We start from the raw sequence: 18,113 nt of genomic DNA on the forward strand, positions 1-18,113 counted from the left end.
TCCTTCAGTACAGTCGTAATGTTTGCCCGAACTAAAAAGTCCCCCCTCCTCCTCCTCCTCCTCCTCCTGTCCCCCTCTCTATCCTTCCTATAGCATCTATACACCGGAACATTAAGCTGTCAGTTCTGCCCTTCCCTCAGCCTGATCCCAACCATGCCCTAAGTTCATCTGCCTTACCTGTGAGGCCTCTTGTATTGAAGAAAATGCAGTTTAATTTATCAGTCTTACCTTGTTCTCTGCCAAGCTCTTGTCTGCCTTGACTATTTGACTTGCATACCTCGACACGGTCCTGTCCCCCTGAGTCCAAGAACTCCCCACCTACGTTCGGGACACCACCCAAGCCCTCCACCTCCTCCATGATTTTTGCTTCCCCGGTCCCCAATGCCTTATCTTCACCATGGACATCCAGTCCCTGTACACCTCCATCCCCCATTATGAAGGACTCAAAGCCCTCTGCTTTTTCCTTTCCCGCCGTACCAACCAGTACCCTTCCACTGACACCCTCCTTCGACTGACTGAACTGGTCCTCACCCTCAACAACTTCTCTTTCCAATCCTCCCACTTCCTCCAAACGAAAGGAGTAGCCATGGGCACCCGCATGGGCCCCAGCTATGCCTGCCTCTTCGTAGGATATGTGGAACAATCCATCTTCCGCAGCTACACTTCCACCACCCCCCACCTTTTCCTCCGCTACATTGATGACTGTATCGGCGCTGCCACGTGCTCCCACGAGGAGGTTGAACAGTTCATCCACTTTACCAACACCTTCCACCCCGACCTCAAATTCACCTGGACCGTCTCAGACTCCTCCCTCCCCTTCCTAGACCTTTCCATTTCTATCTCGGGCGACCGAATCAACACGGACATTTACTATAAACCGACCGACTCCCACAGCTACTTAGACTACACCTCCTCCCATCCTGCCCCCATGTAAAAACGCCATCCCATTCTCCCAATTCCTTCGTCTCCGCCGCATCTGCTTCCAGGAGGACCAGTTCCAATACCGTACAACCCAGATGGCCTCCTTCTTCAAAGACCGCAATTTCCCCCCAGACGTGCTCGACGATGCCCTCCACCGCATTCCTCCACTTCCCGCTCCTCCGCCCTTGAGCCCCGCCCCCTCCAATCACCACCAGGACAGGACCCTACTGGTCCTCACCTACCACCCCACCAACCTCCATATACAGTGTATCATCCGTCGTCATTTCCGCCACCTCCAAACGGACCCCACCGCCAGGGATATATTTCCCTCCCCTCCCCTATTAGCGTTCCGAAAAGACCACTCCCTCCGTGACTCACTCGTCAGGTACACACCCCCCACCAACCCAACCTCCACTCCCGGCACCTTCCCCTGAAACCGCAAGAAATGCAAAACGTGCGCCCACACCTCCCCCCTTACTTCCCTCCAAGGCCCCAAGGGATCCTTCCGTGTCTGCCACAAATTCACCTGCACCTCCACACACATCATTTATTGCATCCGCTGCACCCGATGTGGCCTCCTCTATATTGGGGAGACAGGCCGCCTACTTGCGGTACGTTTCAGAGGACACCTCTGGGACACCCGGACCAACCAACCCAACCATCCCGTGGCTCAACACTTTTACTCCCCCTCCCACTCCACCAAGGACATGCAGGTCCTTGGACTCCTCCATCGCCAGACCATAGCAACATGACGGCTGGAGGAAGAGCACCTCATCTTCTGCCTAGGAACCCTCCAACCACAAGGGATGAACTCAGATTTCTCCAGTTTCCTCATTTCCCCTCACTCCACCTTGTCTCAGTCAAATTCCTCGAACTCAGCACCGCCTTCCTAACCTGCAATCTTCTTCCTGACCTCTCCGCTCCCACTCCGGCCTATCACCCTCACCTTGACCTCCTTCCACCTATCGCATTTCCAATGCCCCTCCCCCAAGTCCCTCCTCCCTACCTTTTATCTTAGCCTGCTGGACACACTTTCCTCATTCCTGAAGAAGGGCTCATGCCCGAAACATCGAATCTCCTGCTCCCTGGATGCTGCCTGACCTGCTGCGCTTTTTCAGCAACACATTTCAGCTCTGATCTCCAGCATCTGCAGTCCTCACTTTGTCCTCCTATTTGACTTGCTCCCCTTACCTACTCTACCAGCCTGAGCCTTTTTTCTCACTCTTGCTTTGATTCTGCTTTCCCCACATCAGATTTCAATCTTATGTGCACAAGACTTCTTATTAATTATCTTTCCACTGTCCTGCTGGTGCACGATAAATTGAGTACTGTCTATAAGTTGAACTGACCCTATATTCAGAATACAAGTCCCGTTCTGTAGCAATGGAATGCAAGAGGATGTATCCAAGCCCCACAGCTATAGAAAGTTTTAGGAGAGGAAGAGAAAAGCATTGTTTCATAACAGAAAGAACACAAAATTAATGCCACTTAGTAAACACATGCGGCCAATGTGACAGATGCAGCTTGTTGCTTTTCACCCTTGTAATGTTTCTGGTAAGAGTTGACAGCTCAGGAAATGGCTCAGGAACAGGAACTCTTGCACCTACAATTTATTTACAGTTCTGAATATAAGTTAAGCATGATAAGCCTTGCTACCTCTTCAGCTACTGTGTATTTAATGTGTTGAATTAGGTGATGGCTCAGTTGACTATTTTTCTCCTTAAATATTTAACCTCCCCTAATCAACAGTTCACATTAAATATTACTTGGCCCTTGCTCAGAAAGCATGCTGGAGACACTAGCAGGTCTATAGATTGTTAAAGGGAGGGAAAGGAAAGAAACACAAAGGAGCCCTTGCAGCACAAGTATCAACAGGCCTGTAGTTGATAAATTAGGCACACTGCTGTCTACACTCAGTGAGTTGGAATGTTTAAACTGATTTGTTTAGTCACTCAACAATGCTCTGTGCAGCTCTATGTAGTAAAATTCCAGTGAGCAAATACAAATCTGAAATCATCCTGTATGAACAGAAATTGTTGCCTCAAACATCAAATGGAACAGGACCACTTGTCTAGAAAGACTGATTTATTTTTATTGCATCGAAATTTGCTACGTTTGGAGATCCTGCTCTATGATTTGATTACTTCCCATGAATGATAGAAAAACAAGTTGCCTTGTTTATGATACTTTGCTCCAGCTCTCCATAATCAGAGCATTCACTTGTGGTGAAATCACCAAATTCTGATTTTTTTATTACGAAAGATTCCAGGATTTATACCAATATTTTTGAGAATAGTTTGATCATCTTCCTATACCAATTTGCTGATTCTCTGTAAAGCTAATACCTCTTAGAGTAATGTTTTATGGATATAAGCAGTCCAGGTGGTCATTCCTGGTGAGTAAGCTTAGATTGCATTATTGGCTGATTTGTTTCATCAGTGAAGTAACATAGATTATCCAACCTTGAACCATGCCAACAATAACTTGCATTTAAATAGTACTTTTAACACAGTATAACATTCCAAGACATTTCAAATTAGTGTTATCAAATAGTATTTGACATTGCTTTTGGTTACATTTTGTAATATTTGGCTTTGTCCAAAACAGATTTTCAGAGGAATCTTAAATGAAGAGAGAGATCTGTGGAGCTGTTTGAGGTGGAAATTTCAGATTATACAGCTTAGCACTGTTGCCGGTGCTGAAGAAATCAAAATTGGTGGCAAAATCAATGCAGAATTGGAAGACCACACAAATCACAGAGTTTTTTTAAGGCAGAAATTACAGAGATAGGGAGGGCAAAGCTACAGAGCGATTTGATATCAAGGATGAGAATTTTAGAGGGGAGACTTTAATGGATCGGGAATAAATGCAGCTTAGCAGATACAAAGATAATGGGTATAGGAGATAAGCAGTAGAGTCTTGTAGAACTCCAGTTAATGAAGGGTGTAAGTAGAAAGCTAGCCAGGGGAGCATTGAAATAGTCAAGTCTAGTAAGTGTTCACACATTTAGCTGGAGTCATTGGTGATCAATATTCTGTGTGCAAATATGTGAAAGTTCTGGGAAGGAGAAGACCAGTTGATCCATCAAAGCTGTCCCATACTCATTAGGATTAGACACCTTCTGTTCCTCAGCACTCATTTGATATCTTGGGAGAGCTGAGAAAACAGGAAAAGCATTCCAGGGGCATAAATGAGGCTGAGTGGAAAGCTCGATGAATCTCAATGCTTTAGGGCATTACGGATGACCTGGTGAGTGACGACAACTTGCAAGGTGCAGCCTCTGATTGTTCTATTCATAATTCTTGTCGCATAAATACATCAATTTGTGGATTGGGTTAGGGTTAGTTCAAGAAATGGCGAGGCACCTGCCTACAAAATTATATTTGCTGTATGATGTAAAGCCAATTTGCATTTACCCTAAGCCCTCAGCCAATTATTTTGATTAGGATATGCATAAAATGGAGAATTGTTAGGTCTCTTTCTAGATAGGTTACACCAGCTAAATTTTCTTAATTACTTTTCCTTTAGACATAATGCCTGGTTTATTCAGAATCTCATGCAAGCCTGGTTTCCATAGCAGCAATCACTATTTTCCATCAAAGTTTCTTTAATATTTGTTTTAAAACTTATGAATACTTTTATTGCTGGCCCAGCAGCCATAATGGGCCAGCAAGAATAACATTAGCAATTTAACTGTCTTTCCTCTAGTGACTCACTTTCAGAAAGTAAGTGAATTTTGCACCTAGTTGCGTATGGTCAATACGAATTTATCCAGCAGCCTGAAACATTTGCACTCCAAATAATAGTATTTTTTTGGGTTGGTATTGTTCAATTTCAAAAGAAAATTATGAATGGGGATTTATTCTTTTCTCTGCTTGACTGTTAGTAGGTGTGCTGAAACTGAACTGCAAACTTTATTAATCATTAATTCACTGAGCGGAGAGCTCTACTTTATGCCTGATACAAGCTGAAAATTCCCCGAGGCCTGCTTTGAAGGACTGGAAACAATATAAAATTGTTGCAGAATTTGCTTCAGGGTACGTCCTTACCTTGATTGTCTTCAGCTGCTTCAATGAAAACCTCTCTATTATAAGGTCAAAAATGGGGATATTCACTGATGCTTGCATGTTTTTTCCATCCATGATTCCTCAGCTAATCAACCAGCCTATGCTGCAAAACATCACAGCGAGCACTCATGCTTGGACTTCTATATGTGTGAATGTTACTGTCCATTTAAGTATCAGGCAATGACCATCTGTAATAAAATAAATCTATCCACCTCCTATTGACTTCCAGTGGATCACCATTGTTGAATTGCTCATTTTGAACATCCTAGGACTCAGCAGTGGCCAGAAATTAATCCAACTACATAAATAATATGGTGACAAGAACAGGTCAAGATGTTCTGTGATGGGTGATCTGTCTTCTGACATCTCCACGTCTGTCTAACACCTACAAGATGCAAGCCAGGAATTTGATGAAATATTCTTCATTTACCTGGATTAATGCAGCTCATACAAGGGTAAAGCAACCCTCCTGATTATAGCATCCCATCCATCATCTTATATCCTTGTTTGCCAGCAAACCATGGCAACTGCACGATGCATTGCAGCGACTTGTCAAGGCTTCTTTGATATTGCCTTACAAATCCATATCCTGTACCATCTAGAAGAATAAGGGCAGCAGATGTATTGCACCACCAGCACCACGACCATCAGCAAATTTCCCTCCAAATCATTTTTACATCCAGTCTTAGAAATAAACTGCATTGCTTCATCATTGAGGAGGAAAATAGTGCTGGAACTCCCTATCTAACAGCACTTTGGTGCATCTTCATTACACTGATTACAGTAGATTGGAAATGAATGCTGGCTTTGTCAGTGACACCCACATCACTTGAATGAATTTAACACAAAATTGTGAAAGAAAAGGAAGCTATCCCTCTGTAAATGCATGTACTGAAATAAAAATGCTCACAGTGACATATTATCAAAAATGCTTTTAACAAGATACTCAGAACATAAATTTCAACAGGCATAAATATTTTCAGATGCATCTTTATGGTATTTAATTCAAGTGATTATTTTGTTAAAGCAGTACTGCACTCCTGGTTAAATGGAAGCTTAATGTGTTGTAAATTTTTAATCAGCAGTTTAACCTCATGGTTCTTAGGAATCTGACTTAGTCTGTCAGAATTACTGAATTAATTAGCTGAAGATCAAAACTTCTTGGCAGTAACTTCTTTCTGCTTAAACAGTGCTGGCTTCCAACTTCCATACAAAGAAATCTTGAGTGTACTGATCTGCAGAGTATAATATGCTGTGCTGAGGTTGAGTGTATTGTATGCAGACGAGGTGTGTCAACTTGCACCTGGTCTGGCTACATAATGTTCTACCTGGTTTACTAACTGAGTACAGATTGGGCAGTGAATCTGGCAACTTTATAGTTGATACGCTGAGCTCCTGTAATATACTCTCAAAACTTTTGGGGGAGGAAATGCTTGGAATTTAAAAGCCTGTCATTATGGGAGAAAGGAAGATACCAAGGGAGATTAAGGCATACCACTTATTAGAGGTTATAAGAAGAAAGGAGTTACAGCAGGAGGCATTGTGATGAGTCTTGACTGTTAGACAAATCTCAAAGTAGGCAATTTGGACATAGGACTTTGTGTGCTGTTGGGAATGCCACAAAGTCGAACATTATTTGTGATCTTTTGCCAGCTTGATAGTTGAAGTGAAAACAGTTTTGGCAGAGTGTGTATAAAAGAACCAAATGTAGTCTTCATCAGACCTAGGCATATCAAGCTGATCCATAATTCAAACCAGCATTACATTTGAATCTAGTCCAGAAAGCAAAGAAACAAATAGATAGCCTTGGTCAGCTTGGCATCCTTCCTGAAATGATATTAATGAATGTTGAATGCATAACCAGTCCTGAATAGGCAGCAAAAACTGTTATTGTGCTTCAGTAGGAGGAATATAAACAGATTCTGCATTGGTAGCTGATGAACATTAACTCTCTTTCAATTTTGGGGGGATACGTTTTCTGTGTAGAGTTTTACTTCTGCCTATTTTGTATCCTTTTGTTTCCTTTGCTAAGTGTAAATTTCAATTTGAAAGCCACATGGTCTAATCACTTGACTGTTGTTTTAGCCAAGTAAGTGCTCCAATGATTAAGCTAATGGATTAAGGTGCATAAGTATGTAAAAAAAAGCCCCAATAAAAGGCACAAAAGGCATAAATAATGAAATAATTGTTTAAATTTAATCAAATTTGCTGTTCTCCTGAACACCAAACCCTACATGATTAAAACCTATCTTGCCTTTTAGAGTTATAAAGATGTACAGTGCGAAAACAGACCCTTCAGTTCAACTTGTCTATGCCGACCAGATATCCCAACCCAATCAAGTCCTACCTGCCCCATATCCCTCCAAACCCTTTATATACCCATCCAGATGCCTTTTAAATGTTGCAATTGTACTCGCCTCCACCACTTCCTCTGGCAGCGCGCACACACACACACACACACACACACACACCCCTCTGCATGAAAAGGTTGCCCCTTAGGTCTCTCTTATATCTTTCCCCTCTCACCCTAAACCTATGCCCTCTAGTTTTGGACTTACCCCACTTTGCCTATTTACCCTATCTATGCCCTTCATGATTTTATAAACCTCGATAAGGTCACCCCTCAAGTTTATAAAGAATTTGCATTTGCAAAGGATAGCAGTATTTTCAATCTCCAAACAAACTTGCAAACATAGTTATGTATTTAATAATGAGTAATAATGATACAAATCAACAACTGCAACAGCACTTTACCTTTCATCTCTGTTCTCACTTAATAAACTTTATTGCTTGTGTCTCATATACCTAATGTTCTTCTCAGTGAGTGTGATCACCCCTTTACCACGCACGGGAATCACAAATTAGTCTCCTTGTGGAACTTAGTGAGTATGTGCTCTTATGGCAACAGATAATGACCTGCCCGCCTGGAACTCATCATCTGAGCCCTTTATGTAGGACAGTGGTAGTTTCTTTACTTATGAGTCAAGAAGCCTGGGTTCTAGTCCCACCTGCTCCTGAGGTGTGTTGTAATGTGTCTGAACAGATTGACAAAGGGGCCTCTTGTGGTGCAGTGGTAGTGTCCCTGCTCCTGAACTGGGAGGCCTGAGGTCAAATCCCACCTACTCAGAGTTGTGTGACAACATTTCTGAATATCTTGATTAGAACAATGGGTTAAACTTCAATATTTACAAGCAAAGCCCGTTAAGGGCAATGTGCTTGCTTCATAATTTTTAAATTGGTAACATGGTTGACTACGTGGTATTTAAAAAGAAAAAGTAAAACAAAAGGTCACAGTGATTTTGGTAGTGGGAAAGTCACTCATTTGTCTGTTATAATACTATCGACTATAATAAAGAAAAATAAAGCAGACCCCAGAGGACTCTTCTGATGCAGCGGTAGTGCCACTACCTTTTGAGTCAAGTGGCTTGAGTTCAAGTCCCACATGCTTCAGAGGTGTTTAATAACCTCTCTAACTAGGTTGATTACATAAAAAAGCAGACTCCATGAGGGTTCTTGTGACACTGTTCTAGACAGTGAGTCGGGGTTAATGTTCACCTGCTTCAGAGGTGTATGTGAACGTCTCTGAGCAGATTGGTTAGAAAATAATATAAAGCAGATCCCAAAGAGAGAGGTGAGGATACAGTGCTTTATTTTCCCCTCCAATTCCATTTTGATTTAGCCCCTTCCTGCTCTGCCTACTCCTTTTTCACTTTTGATGGTGTGTAATGGACTTTGTATGTAAATGTCTAATTAATTACACTGGTGATTACTCATGGTAGTTAATAGATAAAAACAAAAAAGTCTCTGTGTGTGTATTTTATTTTTATATATAAAATATAAACACACATAGATGCAGGGCTCCTGTGCTGTAGTGGTAGTGACCCCATTCTGGTGCAGGAGACCTGGGTTCAAGTCCTACCTGTTTCAGACATGTCATAACATCCCTGAACAGTTTGGTTAGAAAATAAGATAAAGCATACCTGGTGGAGATGTTGGTGCAGGGGTAATATCATTGAGTGAGTGTTCTGGAACTCCAAGTTGATGCTCTGGGGACATAGGTTCAAATCCTACCAGCGTAAATGTGACACTTCTTTAAAAAAAATTAGACTGAGGGGTTCTTGTGACAGTGGTAGTGTCCCTACTTCGGAACCAGTGGGTTGGGTTCAAATTCCATCTACTCCAGAGGTCATAACATCCCTGAATAGGCTGATTTGAAAAAAATCTGTAAAGCAGACCCAGGAATGGGTTTACAGAACTTGTCCTCAGCTGGGACTAGTCTTTGTACACCGAGAATAGTGGCTCTGTCTTGGTATTCAACAACAAATGATGTTCCTGTCCAGTTGGGTTTCCTGAATCATTACAGCAGGGTGACCCAGAATTCCATCTTCCAACAATACAGTTCCTCCTTAATTTCTGACATCCAATCTGTAAATAATACATTTAATCAGAAAATAATATATCTCCCCAATGATTCTGTCAAGCAGATAAAGCCATTTAATATCAAAACCTTAAATTGTGTTCTACTGAGGCTATTTTCCATTTGGAGGAGCTTGTATTTAACCTAGGCCTAGGTAATCATCCATGGACCTCAGTTTGCCAAGTTATCTTTTACTTTGAAGGTGGTAAACAAATTTGAATTGTTCCTCTCTTTCTGATCAGAAGTTATCTTTTTGTGTTGATTCTTATATTGTGGACAGTTCTTGAAGCTAGCCTTTCTAATTGGTGGCATCTCTGAATAATTCACCCTTTGAAGATTTTCTGTTGAGGCATTATTGCAATGTAGGAGAGATGGATAATGCAATTGCACATACTGCAGCCAAAACATTTCATTTGTTTGCTCCTTGCTGGAGATATTGACATTTCTCAAAATGTTTCAATGTCAGGCATCCCAAATCTGCAAAACACTCTGTGGGGCTATAATACCTGTGCTTGTCAAAAATGACAAAGCCGAGTGCAATTTGGTATTTCATGGTAAACCTTTCCTAACTTACTGATACTTGATATGCCAGCGGGGGATGGTGACAAATGTTTGAAATGTGCTATCAAGGATACACAAATGTAGTGAATAAATCCTTGAGTCATTGCTTTTTAGCCAGGGTTTCCTATGGATTAGTATTATCTATACTAGTATGTAAGAACATTTGCCTTAATAATTTGGAGAAAACTTGGCTGTCTGTGAACCACTAGCAGAGTTCCCTTTCTGGATGGTAAGATTATTTGCAGATTTACTCAGGTGTAAGTCTTCTCCACTCTTTTATTTCCACAGTGACATCTCATTCAGCTAGCCATCGGGAGACCTTCTCCCATTGTTGTTTAATGTAGTGCTCTTCTTATCCATTTAGGGTATTTATATCTGACTGAGCGATGGCTACCAGTGACAATTGCCATTTGTAACAACTGCAATATATCAGCCCAAGTGTGTCTGGTTGCCTGTATAAAATTAGTCTCATCAAACCATCCATCAACCCTCCCAGGGTTTGCCCTAACTCCTGTCACTGATTTAATTTTTCCCTTCTAGAGCTATCAGATTCTGCTGCCAGAGGCTGACACTCTGCTGAAAGTGTAAGATTATGTTCCAAATCCTTCCAGGTTCACATCGTACTGAATCAATCACCACATCTATAGCAAGTTGAAATATCTTTATCAGTCTTTCCACACATTTTACCAAATTAAAAAAATCATCTGCTCCATTTGTCTGAAGTGGCACCAAGTGACCTATTAACAGGGGTAGGTTTACTACTCTCTGTCATCCTCCACTTATCCAACAAATCACATGTAGCTATGTTCATCAAAATTAAATGCAATATCTGATACTACTAAGTATGCACATCAACTCCAGTCTCCCAGCCTGCCTCGATCCCCTACAATTTGCCTACTGACATAACCAGTCCAAAGCGGATGCCATTCCTAGCCCTGCAATTATCCCTGGAATAGCTAGACAACAAGGACACCTATGTCAGACTTTGGCTGATTGACCACAGCTCTGCCTTCACCACTATTATCCCCTCCAGACTAATCTCAAAACTCTGTGACCTTGGTCTTGGCTCTGCCCTCTGCAAGTGGATCCTCAGCTTCCTGACCCACAGACCATGATCAGTCAAGATAGGTATCTACACTTCCTCCACAATAATGCTCAACACTGGAGCTCCCCAAGGATGTGTCCTCCACCCCCTACTTCCTGTACACTCATGACGGTATTGCCAACATCCAAATGAATGACACCACTGTAGTAGGATGGATATCTAACAATGAGGAGTCAAATTACAGGAGGGAAGTAGAGGGATTGGTGACATGATGCAATGAGAACATCTATCTCTTAATGTTGGCAAAACTAAAGAACTGATCATTTCTTTCAGAAAGAAAGGAGGAGAACATGCCCCATTTACATTAATCCAATAGAGGTTGAGAGTTCCTCAGTGTGACTATAACTGACAATCTTTCCTGGACTTCCCACGTGAATGCAATGGCCAAGAAGGTGCAATAATGCACCTTCTTCCTCAGGTGGCTCAGGAAATTTGGCGTCAGGTCCTTCAGGACCCTCACCAACTTCTACAGATGCGCCATTGAAAGCATTCTATCCAGGTGCATAATGGCCTGGTATGGAAACTGCTGTGCCCAGAATTGTAGGAAATGAAAAAAGGTTGTGTGCATAACCCAGGTCCTCACTGAAGGCAACCTTCCATCCATAGACTTCCATTTACACTGCTCATTGCCGCGGAAAGGCTGCCAACATCTTCAAAGACACATCGCACCGCATCAGGCAAAAGATACAGAAGTCTGAACATGCACCAGCAGGTTCAGGAACAAATTCTTCCCAGCGTTATTAGACTGATGAATGGACCCTCTAACCTCATAATGCTGATCTTGCTAACTTTGATCTCGCCTATGCATGCCCTGTGGAATGTGACATGTCTACAAGATGGCTTTTTGGAGCACCTTGTGGTGGAGCCCACTAGCGAACAGGCAATACTGGGTTTAGTGTTGCGCAATGAGGCAGACTTGATAAGGGAGCTTAAGGTGAAGGAACCCTTAGGAGGCAATGATCATAATATAATTGAATTTACTCTGCAATTTGAAAGGGAGAAGATAGAATCAGAGATATTACAGCGGGATAAAGGCAACTGCAGGCACACGAGGGAGGAGTTGGGTAGATTTGACTGGGAGAGGAGCCTAGCAGCAAAGGCAGTGGAACAGTAATGACAGGAGTTTCTGGGAGTAATTCAGGAGGCATAGCAGAGATTTATCCTGAGTAAGAAGAAGCATGGGAAGGGAGGATGAGGCAAACATGGCTGAGTAGGGAATAGGGATAGCATAAAAGCAAAAGAGAAAGCATTTAGTGTGGCAAAGGGCAGTGGGACACTAGAGAATTAGGAAGTTTACAAAGACCAACAAAGGGCAACAAAAAAAAAGGCAGCAGAAGAGGGTAAGCTCGCCAGTAATATAAAGGAAGACTGCAAGAGTTGCTTTAGATATATAAAGGGCAAAAGATGACATTGGACTGCTGGAAAATGATGCTGGAGAAATAGTAGTAGGGAACAAGGAAATGGCTGAGGAATTGAATAATTACTTTGCATCAGTCTTCATGGTGGAAGACACAAGTAATATCCCAAAAATTCAAGAGAGTGAGGGGGCAGAGCTGGGTATGGTGGCCAACACCAAGGAAAAAGTGCGAGAAAAACTGAATGGCCTGAAGGTGCATAAATCACCTAGACCAGATGAACTAAACACCAGAGTTCTAAAGAAGATAGCAGAAAAGATAGTGGAGGAATTAGTGGTGATCTTTCAGGGATCACTTGAATCAGGGAGGGTCCCAGAGGAATGTCACTGACTTGTTTAAAGAGGGAGTAAGGCATAAGATGGGAAATTACAGATGAATTCACCTCTACTCGGATATGGGTACGATTTTGGAATCCATTGTGAAGGATAAGATTTATGAATACTTGGAAGTGTATGGTAACATGGGGCAAAGTCAGCATGGTTTCATCAAGGAGAGGTCATGCCTGACAAATCTGCTAGAACTCTGAGGAGGTAATGAGCAAATTAAACCAAAGAGAGTGAATGGATGTTATTTATCTGGGTTTCAAAAAGGCCTTTGACAGGTGCCACGCGGAGGCTGCTGAATAAGCTAAGGGCCCATGGTGTCAGGGGCAAGGTGCTAGCGTGGATAGAAGCTTGGCTGTCTGGAAGAAAGAAAAGAGTGGGAATAAAAGTCCTTCTCAGGCCTGCAGCCAGTGATAAGTGCTGTTCCACAAGGCCCAGTGTTGGGACCACAACCTTTCACTTTATACATTAATGATCCAGATGAAGGAACTGAAGGCATTCTGGCTAAGTTTGCAGATGATAAAAAGATAGGTAGAAGGACAAGCAATATTGAGGAGGTGGGGAGGCTGCAGAAGGATTTGGACAGGTTAGAGTGGGCAAAGAAGTGGCAGATGGAGTACAGTGTGGGAAAGTGTAAGGTCATGCACTTTGGCAAGAAGAGTAGAAGCATGGACTATTTTCTAAATGGGGAGAAAATTCAGAAGTCTGAAGTGCAAAGAGACTTGAGAGTTTCTAGTCCAGGATTTGCTGAAGGGTAAACTTGCAGGTTGAGTCAGTAGTTAGGAAGGCAAATGCAATGTTAGCATTTTATTTTGAGAGAACTTGAATATAAAAGCAGGAATATACTTCTGAGGCTTTATAAGGCTCTGCTCAGAGTACTTTTGGAGTGTTGTGCGCAGTTTTCAGCCCCATATCTCAGGGAGGATGTACTGGCCCTGGGGGATCTAATTGAAATTTAGAGAATATTGAATGGCCTGGACAGAGTGGATGTTGGGAAGATGTTTCCATTGTTAGAGAGACTAGGATCCGAGGAGACAGCATGAGTATAAAGGGAAGACGTTTTAGAACAGAGATAAGGAGAAACTACTTCAGCCAGGGAGTGGTGAATCTATGGAATTCACTGGCACAGAAGGCTGTGGAGGCCGGGTTATTGAGTATATTTTAAGAATGGGATAGATAGACAGGTTCTTCGTTGTCAAGTTATGGGGAGAAAGTGGGAAAATGAGATCAAGAAACAGCCATGATTTAATGGTGGAGCAGACTCAATGGGCTGAGTGGCTTAATTTCTGCTGCTGTGTCTTATGATCTTAATGTAACCTGTATGCCTCTGAGTCTTTTTACAACATTATACATCTTTGCTCACTATGATCTGCTTGTACTGCTCGAGAACAAAGCTTTTCACTGTACGTTAGTACACATGATAATAAATTAATCAATCAATGAACAGCTTAATAACCCTGAACCAACTGCTCGTCTTGTTTCACAAAATATGGCATTGAGATTTGAATAGAAGTTTATTCTTTTAAATGATGGTTGGGATGGTGAAGGTGTAGGAAAATTTTAAAATTCAATATTGAATGTGAAAAGTGTTAGACTAAACATTCATGCATCCCTCAAACAACCAGAAAAACTAAGTCTTTCTTACTCCTTCATTTTAGGAGATGATAATTTTTCTTTATTGCTTTATAAATTATACGTTCATTTTGCAAGGTCCAATGTGCCAGTTCCAAAAAAATACTATACCTACATAAATCCCACAGCTGACACAAAGCTCTTCAACTTCTAATTAACACTCCAAACACGTTTATGTATTTAGAACAGAATTTAATAATTGCTGGTGGCAATGATGCAGGTTAGCAAATTTAACATCACTTCAATCATGGTTTTTTTTTGCACATACATGCTTTTTAACTATATTTCTGTTCTCTCACCTCTCACCATCTCTCAGTTTTTGCTTTATTCACTTAATTTGCCCCTCATTAACCCCTCCAGTGCTTAAAGATGAAACCCATCTTAACCATACTTCAGACTGTGCACAATTTTATCACTGACAGTTAGCAACAATGACCTATTGACATGGAAAATGCCTCTTGAACTGAGGCAAAAATCAAACCACACTTGAGAAACAAGCCAAAGTCCACAAAATAGGGCACTAGTATTGAAAATGTAAGGTTGCAAATCAAGAAACAGTGTTTAGGTGATGCCAAAATCAGGTTTTTGTGCAAATCGGATTAACAGGAACTAAGAAAAAATATCAATTGCTAGTCTTTGTTTGTGGTTTGTTATTGGTGATTATAAAGCATATGTATTTGATGAATTCCCTCTGTAAGGAAATTAGAGGAGTTTTATGTCAAATCTTGGACTGTGGTGTTTAAATATCATGAATGAAGAAGAGACTAAGATGAGTAAATACAATTTCTGAGGTGCCCTTCACCTATTAGTTCATTATTTTTTTCTGAAGAATATTTACCCTACGTTGTTCCCTCAACCTGTAACTCTAGAAAGTGGATCAACTGCTCATTTATCTCAAAGTTGAAAGAACTGTGGATGTTGTAAATCAGATGGAAAAACGGAAGTTACTGGAAAAGCTCCACAGATCTGGGAGGATTTGTGAAGAGAAATCAAAGTTAACGTTTTGGGTCTAGTGATCCTTCCTTGGAACTGATGGTAACTGGGAAAGTGTCAGTTGATATGCAGAACATAGGGTGGCGGCACAAGGGTAAGGAGTGAATGATCTTTGGGGATAGAGCCCAAAGAGAGAGAAGACAGTTGGATAGACAAAGGAGTGGATAATGATGTAGCTGGGAGAGTATATAACTATTAATGAAGACTGTTAGTGGCTGACAATAGGAAGTATGTAATGGCAGACTGTGATAACAAGGCCTGGTGTGTGGGGTTGGGGGCTCAGGCATGGGAGAGTTCAGGCCCTAACATTATTGCATTCTATATTGAATGCTCATTTACCTCATTGTGGTTTGAATAAAGTTGCTGCCAAATTACAGTTTCTTGCTGTGGTTCTATTCGAGCTGGAAGTTTTTGTTGCAAACGTTTCGTCCCCTGTCTAGGTGACATCCTCAGTGCTTGGGAGCCTCCTGTGAAGCGCTTCTGTGGTGTTTCCTCCGGCATTTATAGTGGCATGTCCCTGCCGCTTCCGGTTGTCAGTTTCAGCTGTCCGCTGTAGTGGACAGCTGAAACTGACAACTGGAAGCGGTAGGGACATGCCACTATAAATGCCGGAGGAAACACCGCAGAAGCGCTTCACAGGAGGCTCCCAAGCACTGAGGATGTCACCTAGACAGGGGACGAAACGTTTGCAACAAAAACTTCCAGCTCGGCGAACAGAACCACAGCAACGAGCACCCGAGCTACAAATCTTCTCACAAACTTTGAATTACAGTTTTTTGCCTATATAACATTTCAATACATTTCAGAGTAATTCACTAAATGAAAAGTACTTTCAAGGTTATTCTCTTTCATCTCCTAGAGAAGTTAGTTTTGATTGTCTAATTTCTGAAGGGGACAATAATGCTGAGCTTTCTTTCTTGCAGCTACTTCCAATGGCTCATTCGAAGGGTTGGAGAACAGAAATGGTGGAGTATGCAGAACTCGATCCATGAAGATAATTATGAAAGTTGGGCAAGGTAAGTAGTGAACCACTGTCCTAACACAGCAGGACATTATAGAACTGCATACCCGAAAACACAGCTGCATGCTGTTGCTACAGCAGGTCAACTTAGCTCTTCGGTCCCAATCTGTGGTATCGGTTTTGCCTTTGGTACATTGTGAAATGCCTCTGTAAACTGAACAGTTGGTGTCCCAGGGAATGGTTGCTAAACAAGGAGGAATACCTGAGCCCTTTCTGCCATCTACAAGCCCAACCCACCCACATGGTATAGTTTGGGCAGAATCCTAAAGCTGAACATTGAGTTTTGTTTTGTACAGAAACTTAGAATTGCCAAAAACACAATATTATTCTGTACATAGAACTGTACAGAAGAATTGTTGAATCAGTGCTTTAGTGTTACTACAGTTCTGTTGACATATCTATATGTATGAGTCAAATTTCTGATGTCCTGTTTATGCTGCGTACAATATATTTATTTGTTTGATTTTTTTTTCTTGTCTAACCATCTAGGTGCAACTGATTTTTTTTTTGTCTGAGCAGTCCAATGCACATTGTCTGTCCACACATGTAGATGTACAGATGTCTTGTACATCTGCCTGTCTTTCTCATCTTTCTATGGTATGGTATCGGCATATTTTTGTTTGTGCCTCTGCCTGTCTGTAACTGTGAATTTGTCTCTATATCTGTACATCGTTGTACTATACATCTAATCTGTGTGCCTACTTTTTAAAGTACCATTTCAATAATTTGTATTGCCTGCCAGAATGCCCACCTTCATTACTCCCATAATGTGCCAGTCTCTGAGAGAACTTTGTACGATCTCAGTTTGTGACCTAGCTATGCCAATATTCATAGTATTTCTGTTAGTGAAATGCTGATGATATTCAGATACAAAACAAAATAAATGAGAATGCAAATTGAAGTGGCTCCTCACTGTCCTTGGGGAATGATTTGCAAGCACATTTTGGATTCGCTTCTCTGAAGGCAGTGCCCCTTGTTGTGATGTAGTTCCATGGCTACAAGCTACTGTCTCGCACTTTGCTCAAAACTCCATTCATTTTCTAGCAGGGATTGTTGGATACCAATTACAGAATCTGGAACCCTGCCTAATTTTATCTTCCTTCACCTAAGGGTATCATGGCTAATTGTAACACACCTACTGTAACCCTGGCTAAATACATGTTCCTTTCCCTTCCCCCTTAAATTAAGTTTGAGGGTGGGGGTGATAATGGGTAAGTAAATTTTTGAAAGCAAATAAGGAAGACTCTGGTTGTTACTGGAGTATCACCCTGAATATTGCTGATCCAGTCTATTTATATGAAGAGAACGTGCACAGAAACAGGGATACATTTTGAAGGAAATAATCTCTAAGTAGAAAATGTAACATTTGCAGAATGTTCTGACATAGTTCCAAAATAATGCTGAATGTTTGTGATGCTCCAGCCAAGGCGCTGTCCGACCTTCACCAGTCCCAATGTGACATTGCTGCTTAATCCTTTATGGTCTCAGGTGGCACATGGCGAGGAAATGCTGTTGAACCCAGTGAGTTTCTGCAGTGCATTCCACAAATAATCTGTGCATTGGCACTGGCAGTAACATGGATAGATATTGAATCCCTTGAAATCAGTGACAATCAAGCAAGAAAGCTAACTTAAACTGGACGATACAAACAAAATATT

At 41.7% G+C, this 18,113-nt stretch overlaps 1 protein-coding gene across 3 annotated transcripts in view; it reads left to right on the forward strand.

Annotated features, from left to right (window-relative positions):
* Positions 1-18,113, forward strand: part of efnb1 (ephrin-B1) — a 225,827-nt gene that overhangs the window by 188,747 nt on the left and 18,967 nt on the right. For all 3 annotated transcript variants that reach the window (XM_043704782.2, XM_043704780.2, XM_087992008.1), the window contains exon 3: positions 16,358-16,450. In XM_043704782.2, coding sequence (XP_043560717.1) covers positions 16,358-16,450 — 93 coding nt within the window. The remainder of the gene's footprint in view (positions 1-16,357; positions 16,451-18,113) is intronic.

Source organism: Chiloscyllium plagiosum, unplaced genomic scaffold (assembly GCF_037043375.1).
Source record: "Chiloscyllium plagiosum isolate Xiang-an unplaced genomic scaffold, Cpla_swu_hap1 HiC_scaffold_11, whole genome shotgun sequence".
Lineage (NCBI taxonomy): Eukaryota > Metazoa > Chordata > Chondrichthyes > Orectolobiformes > Hemiscylliidae > Chiloscyllium > Chiloscyllium plagiosum.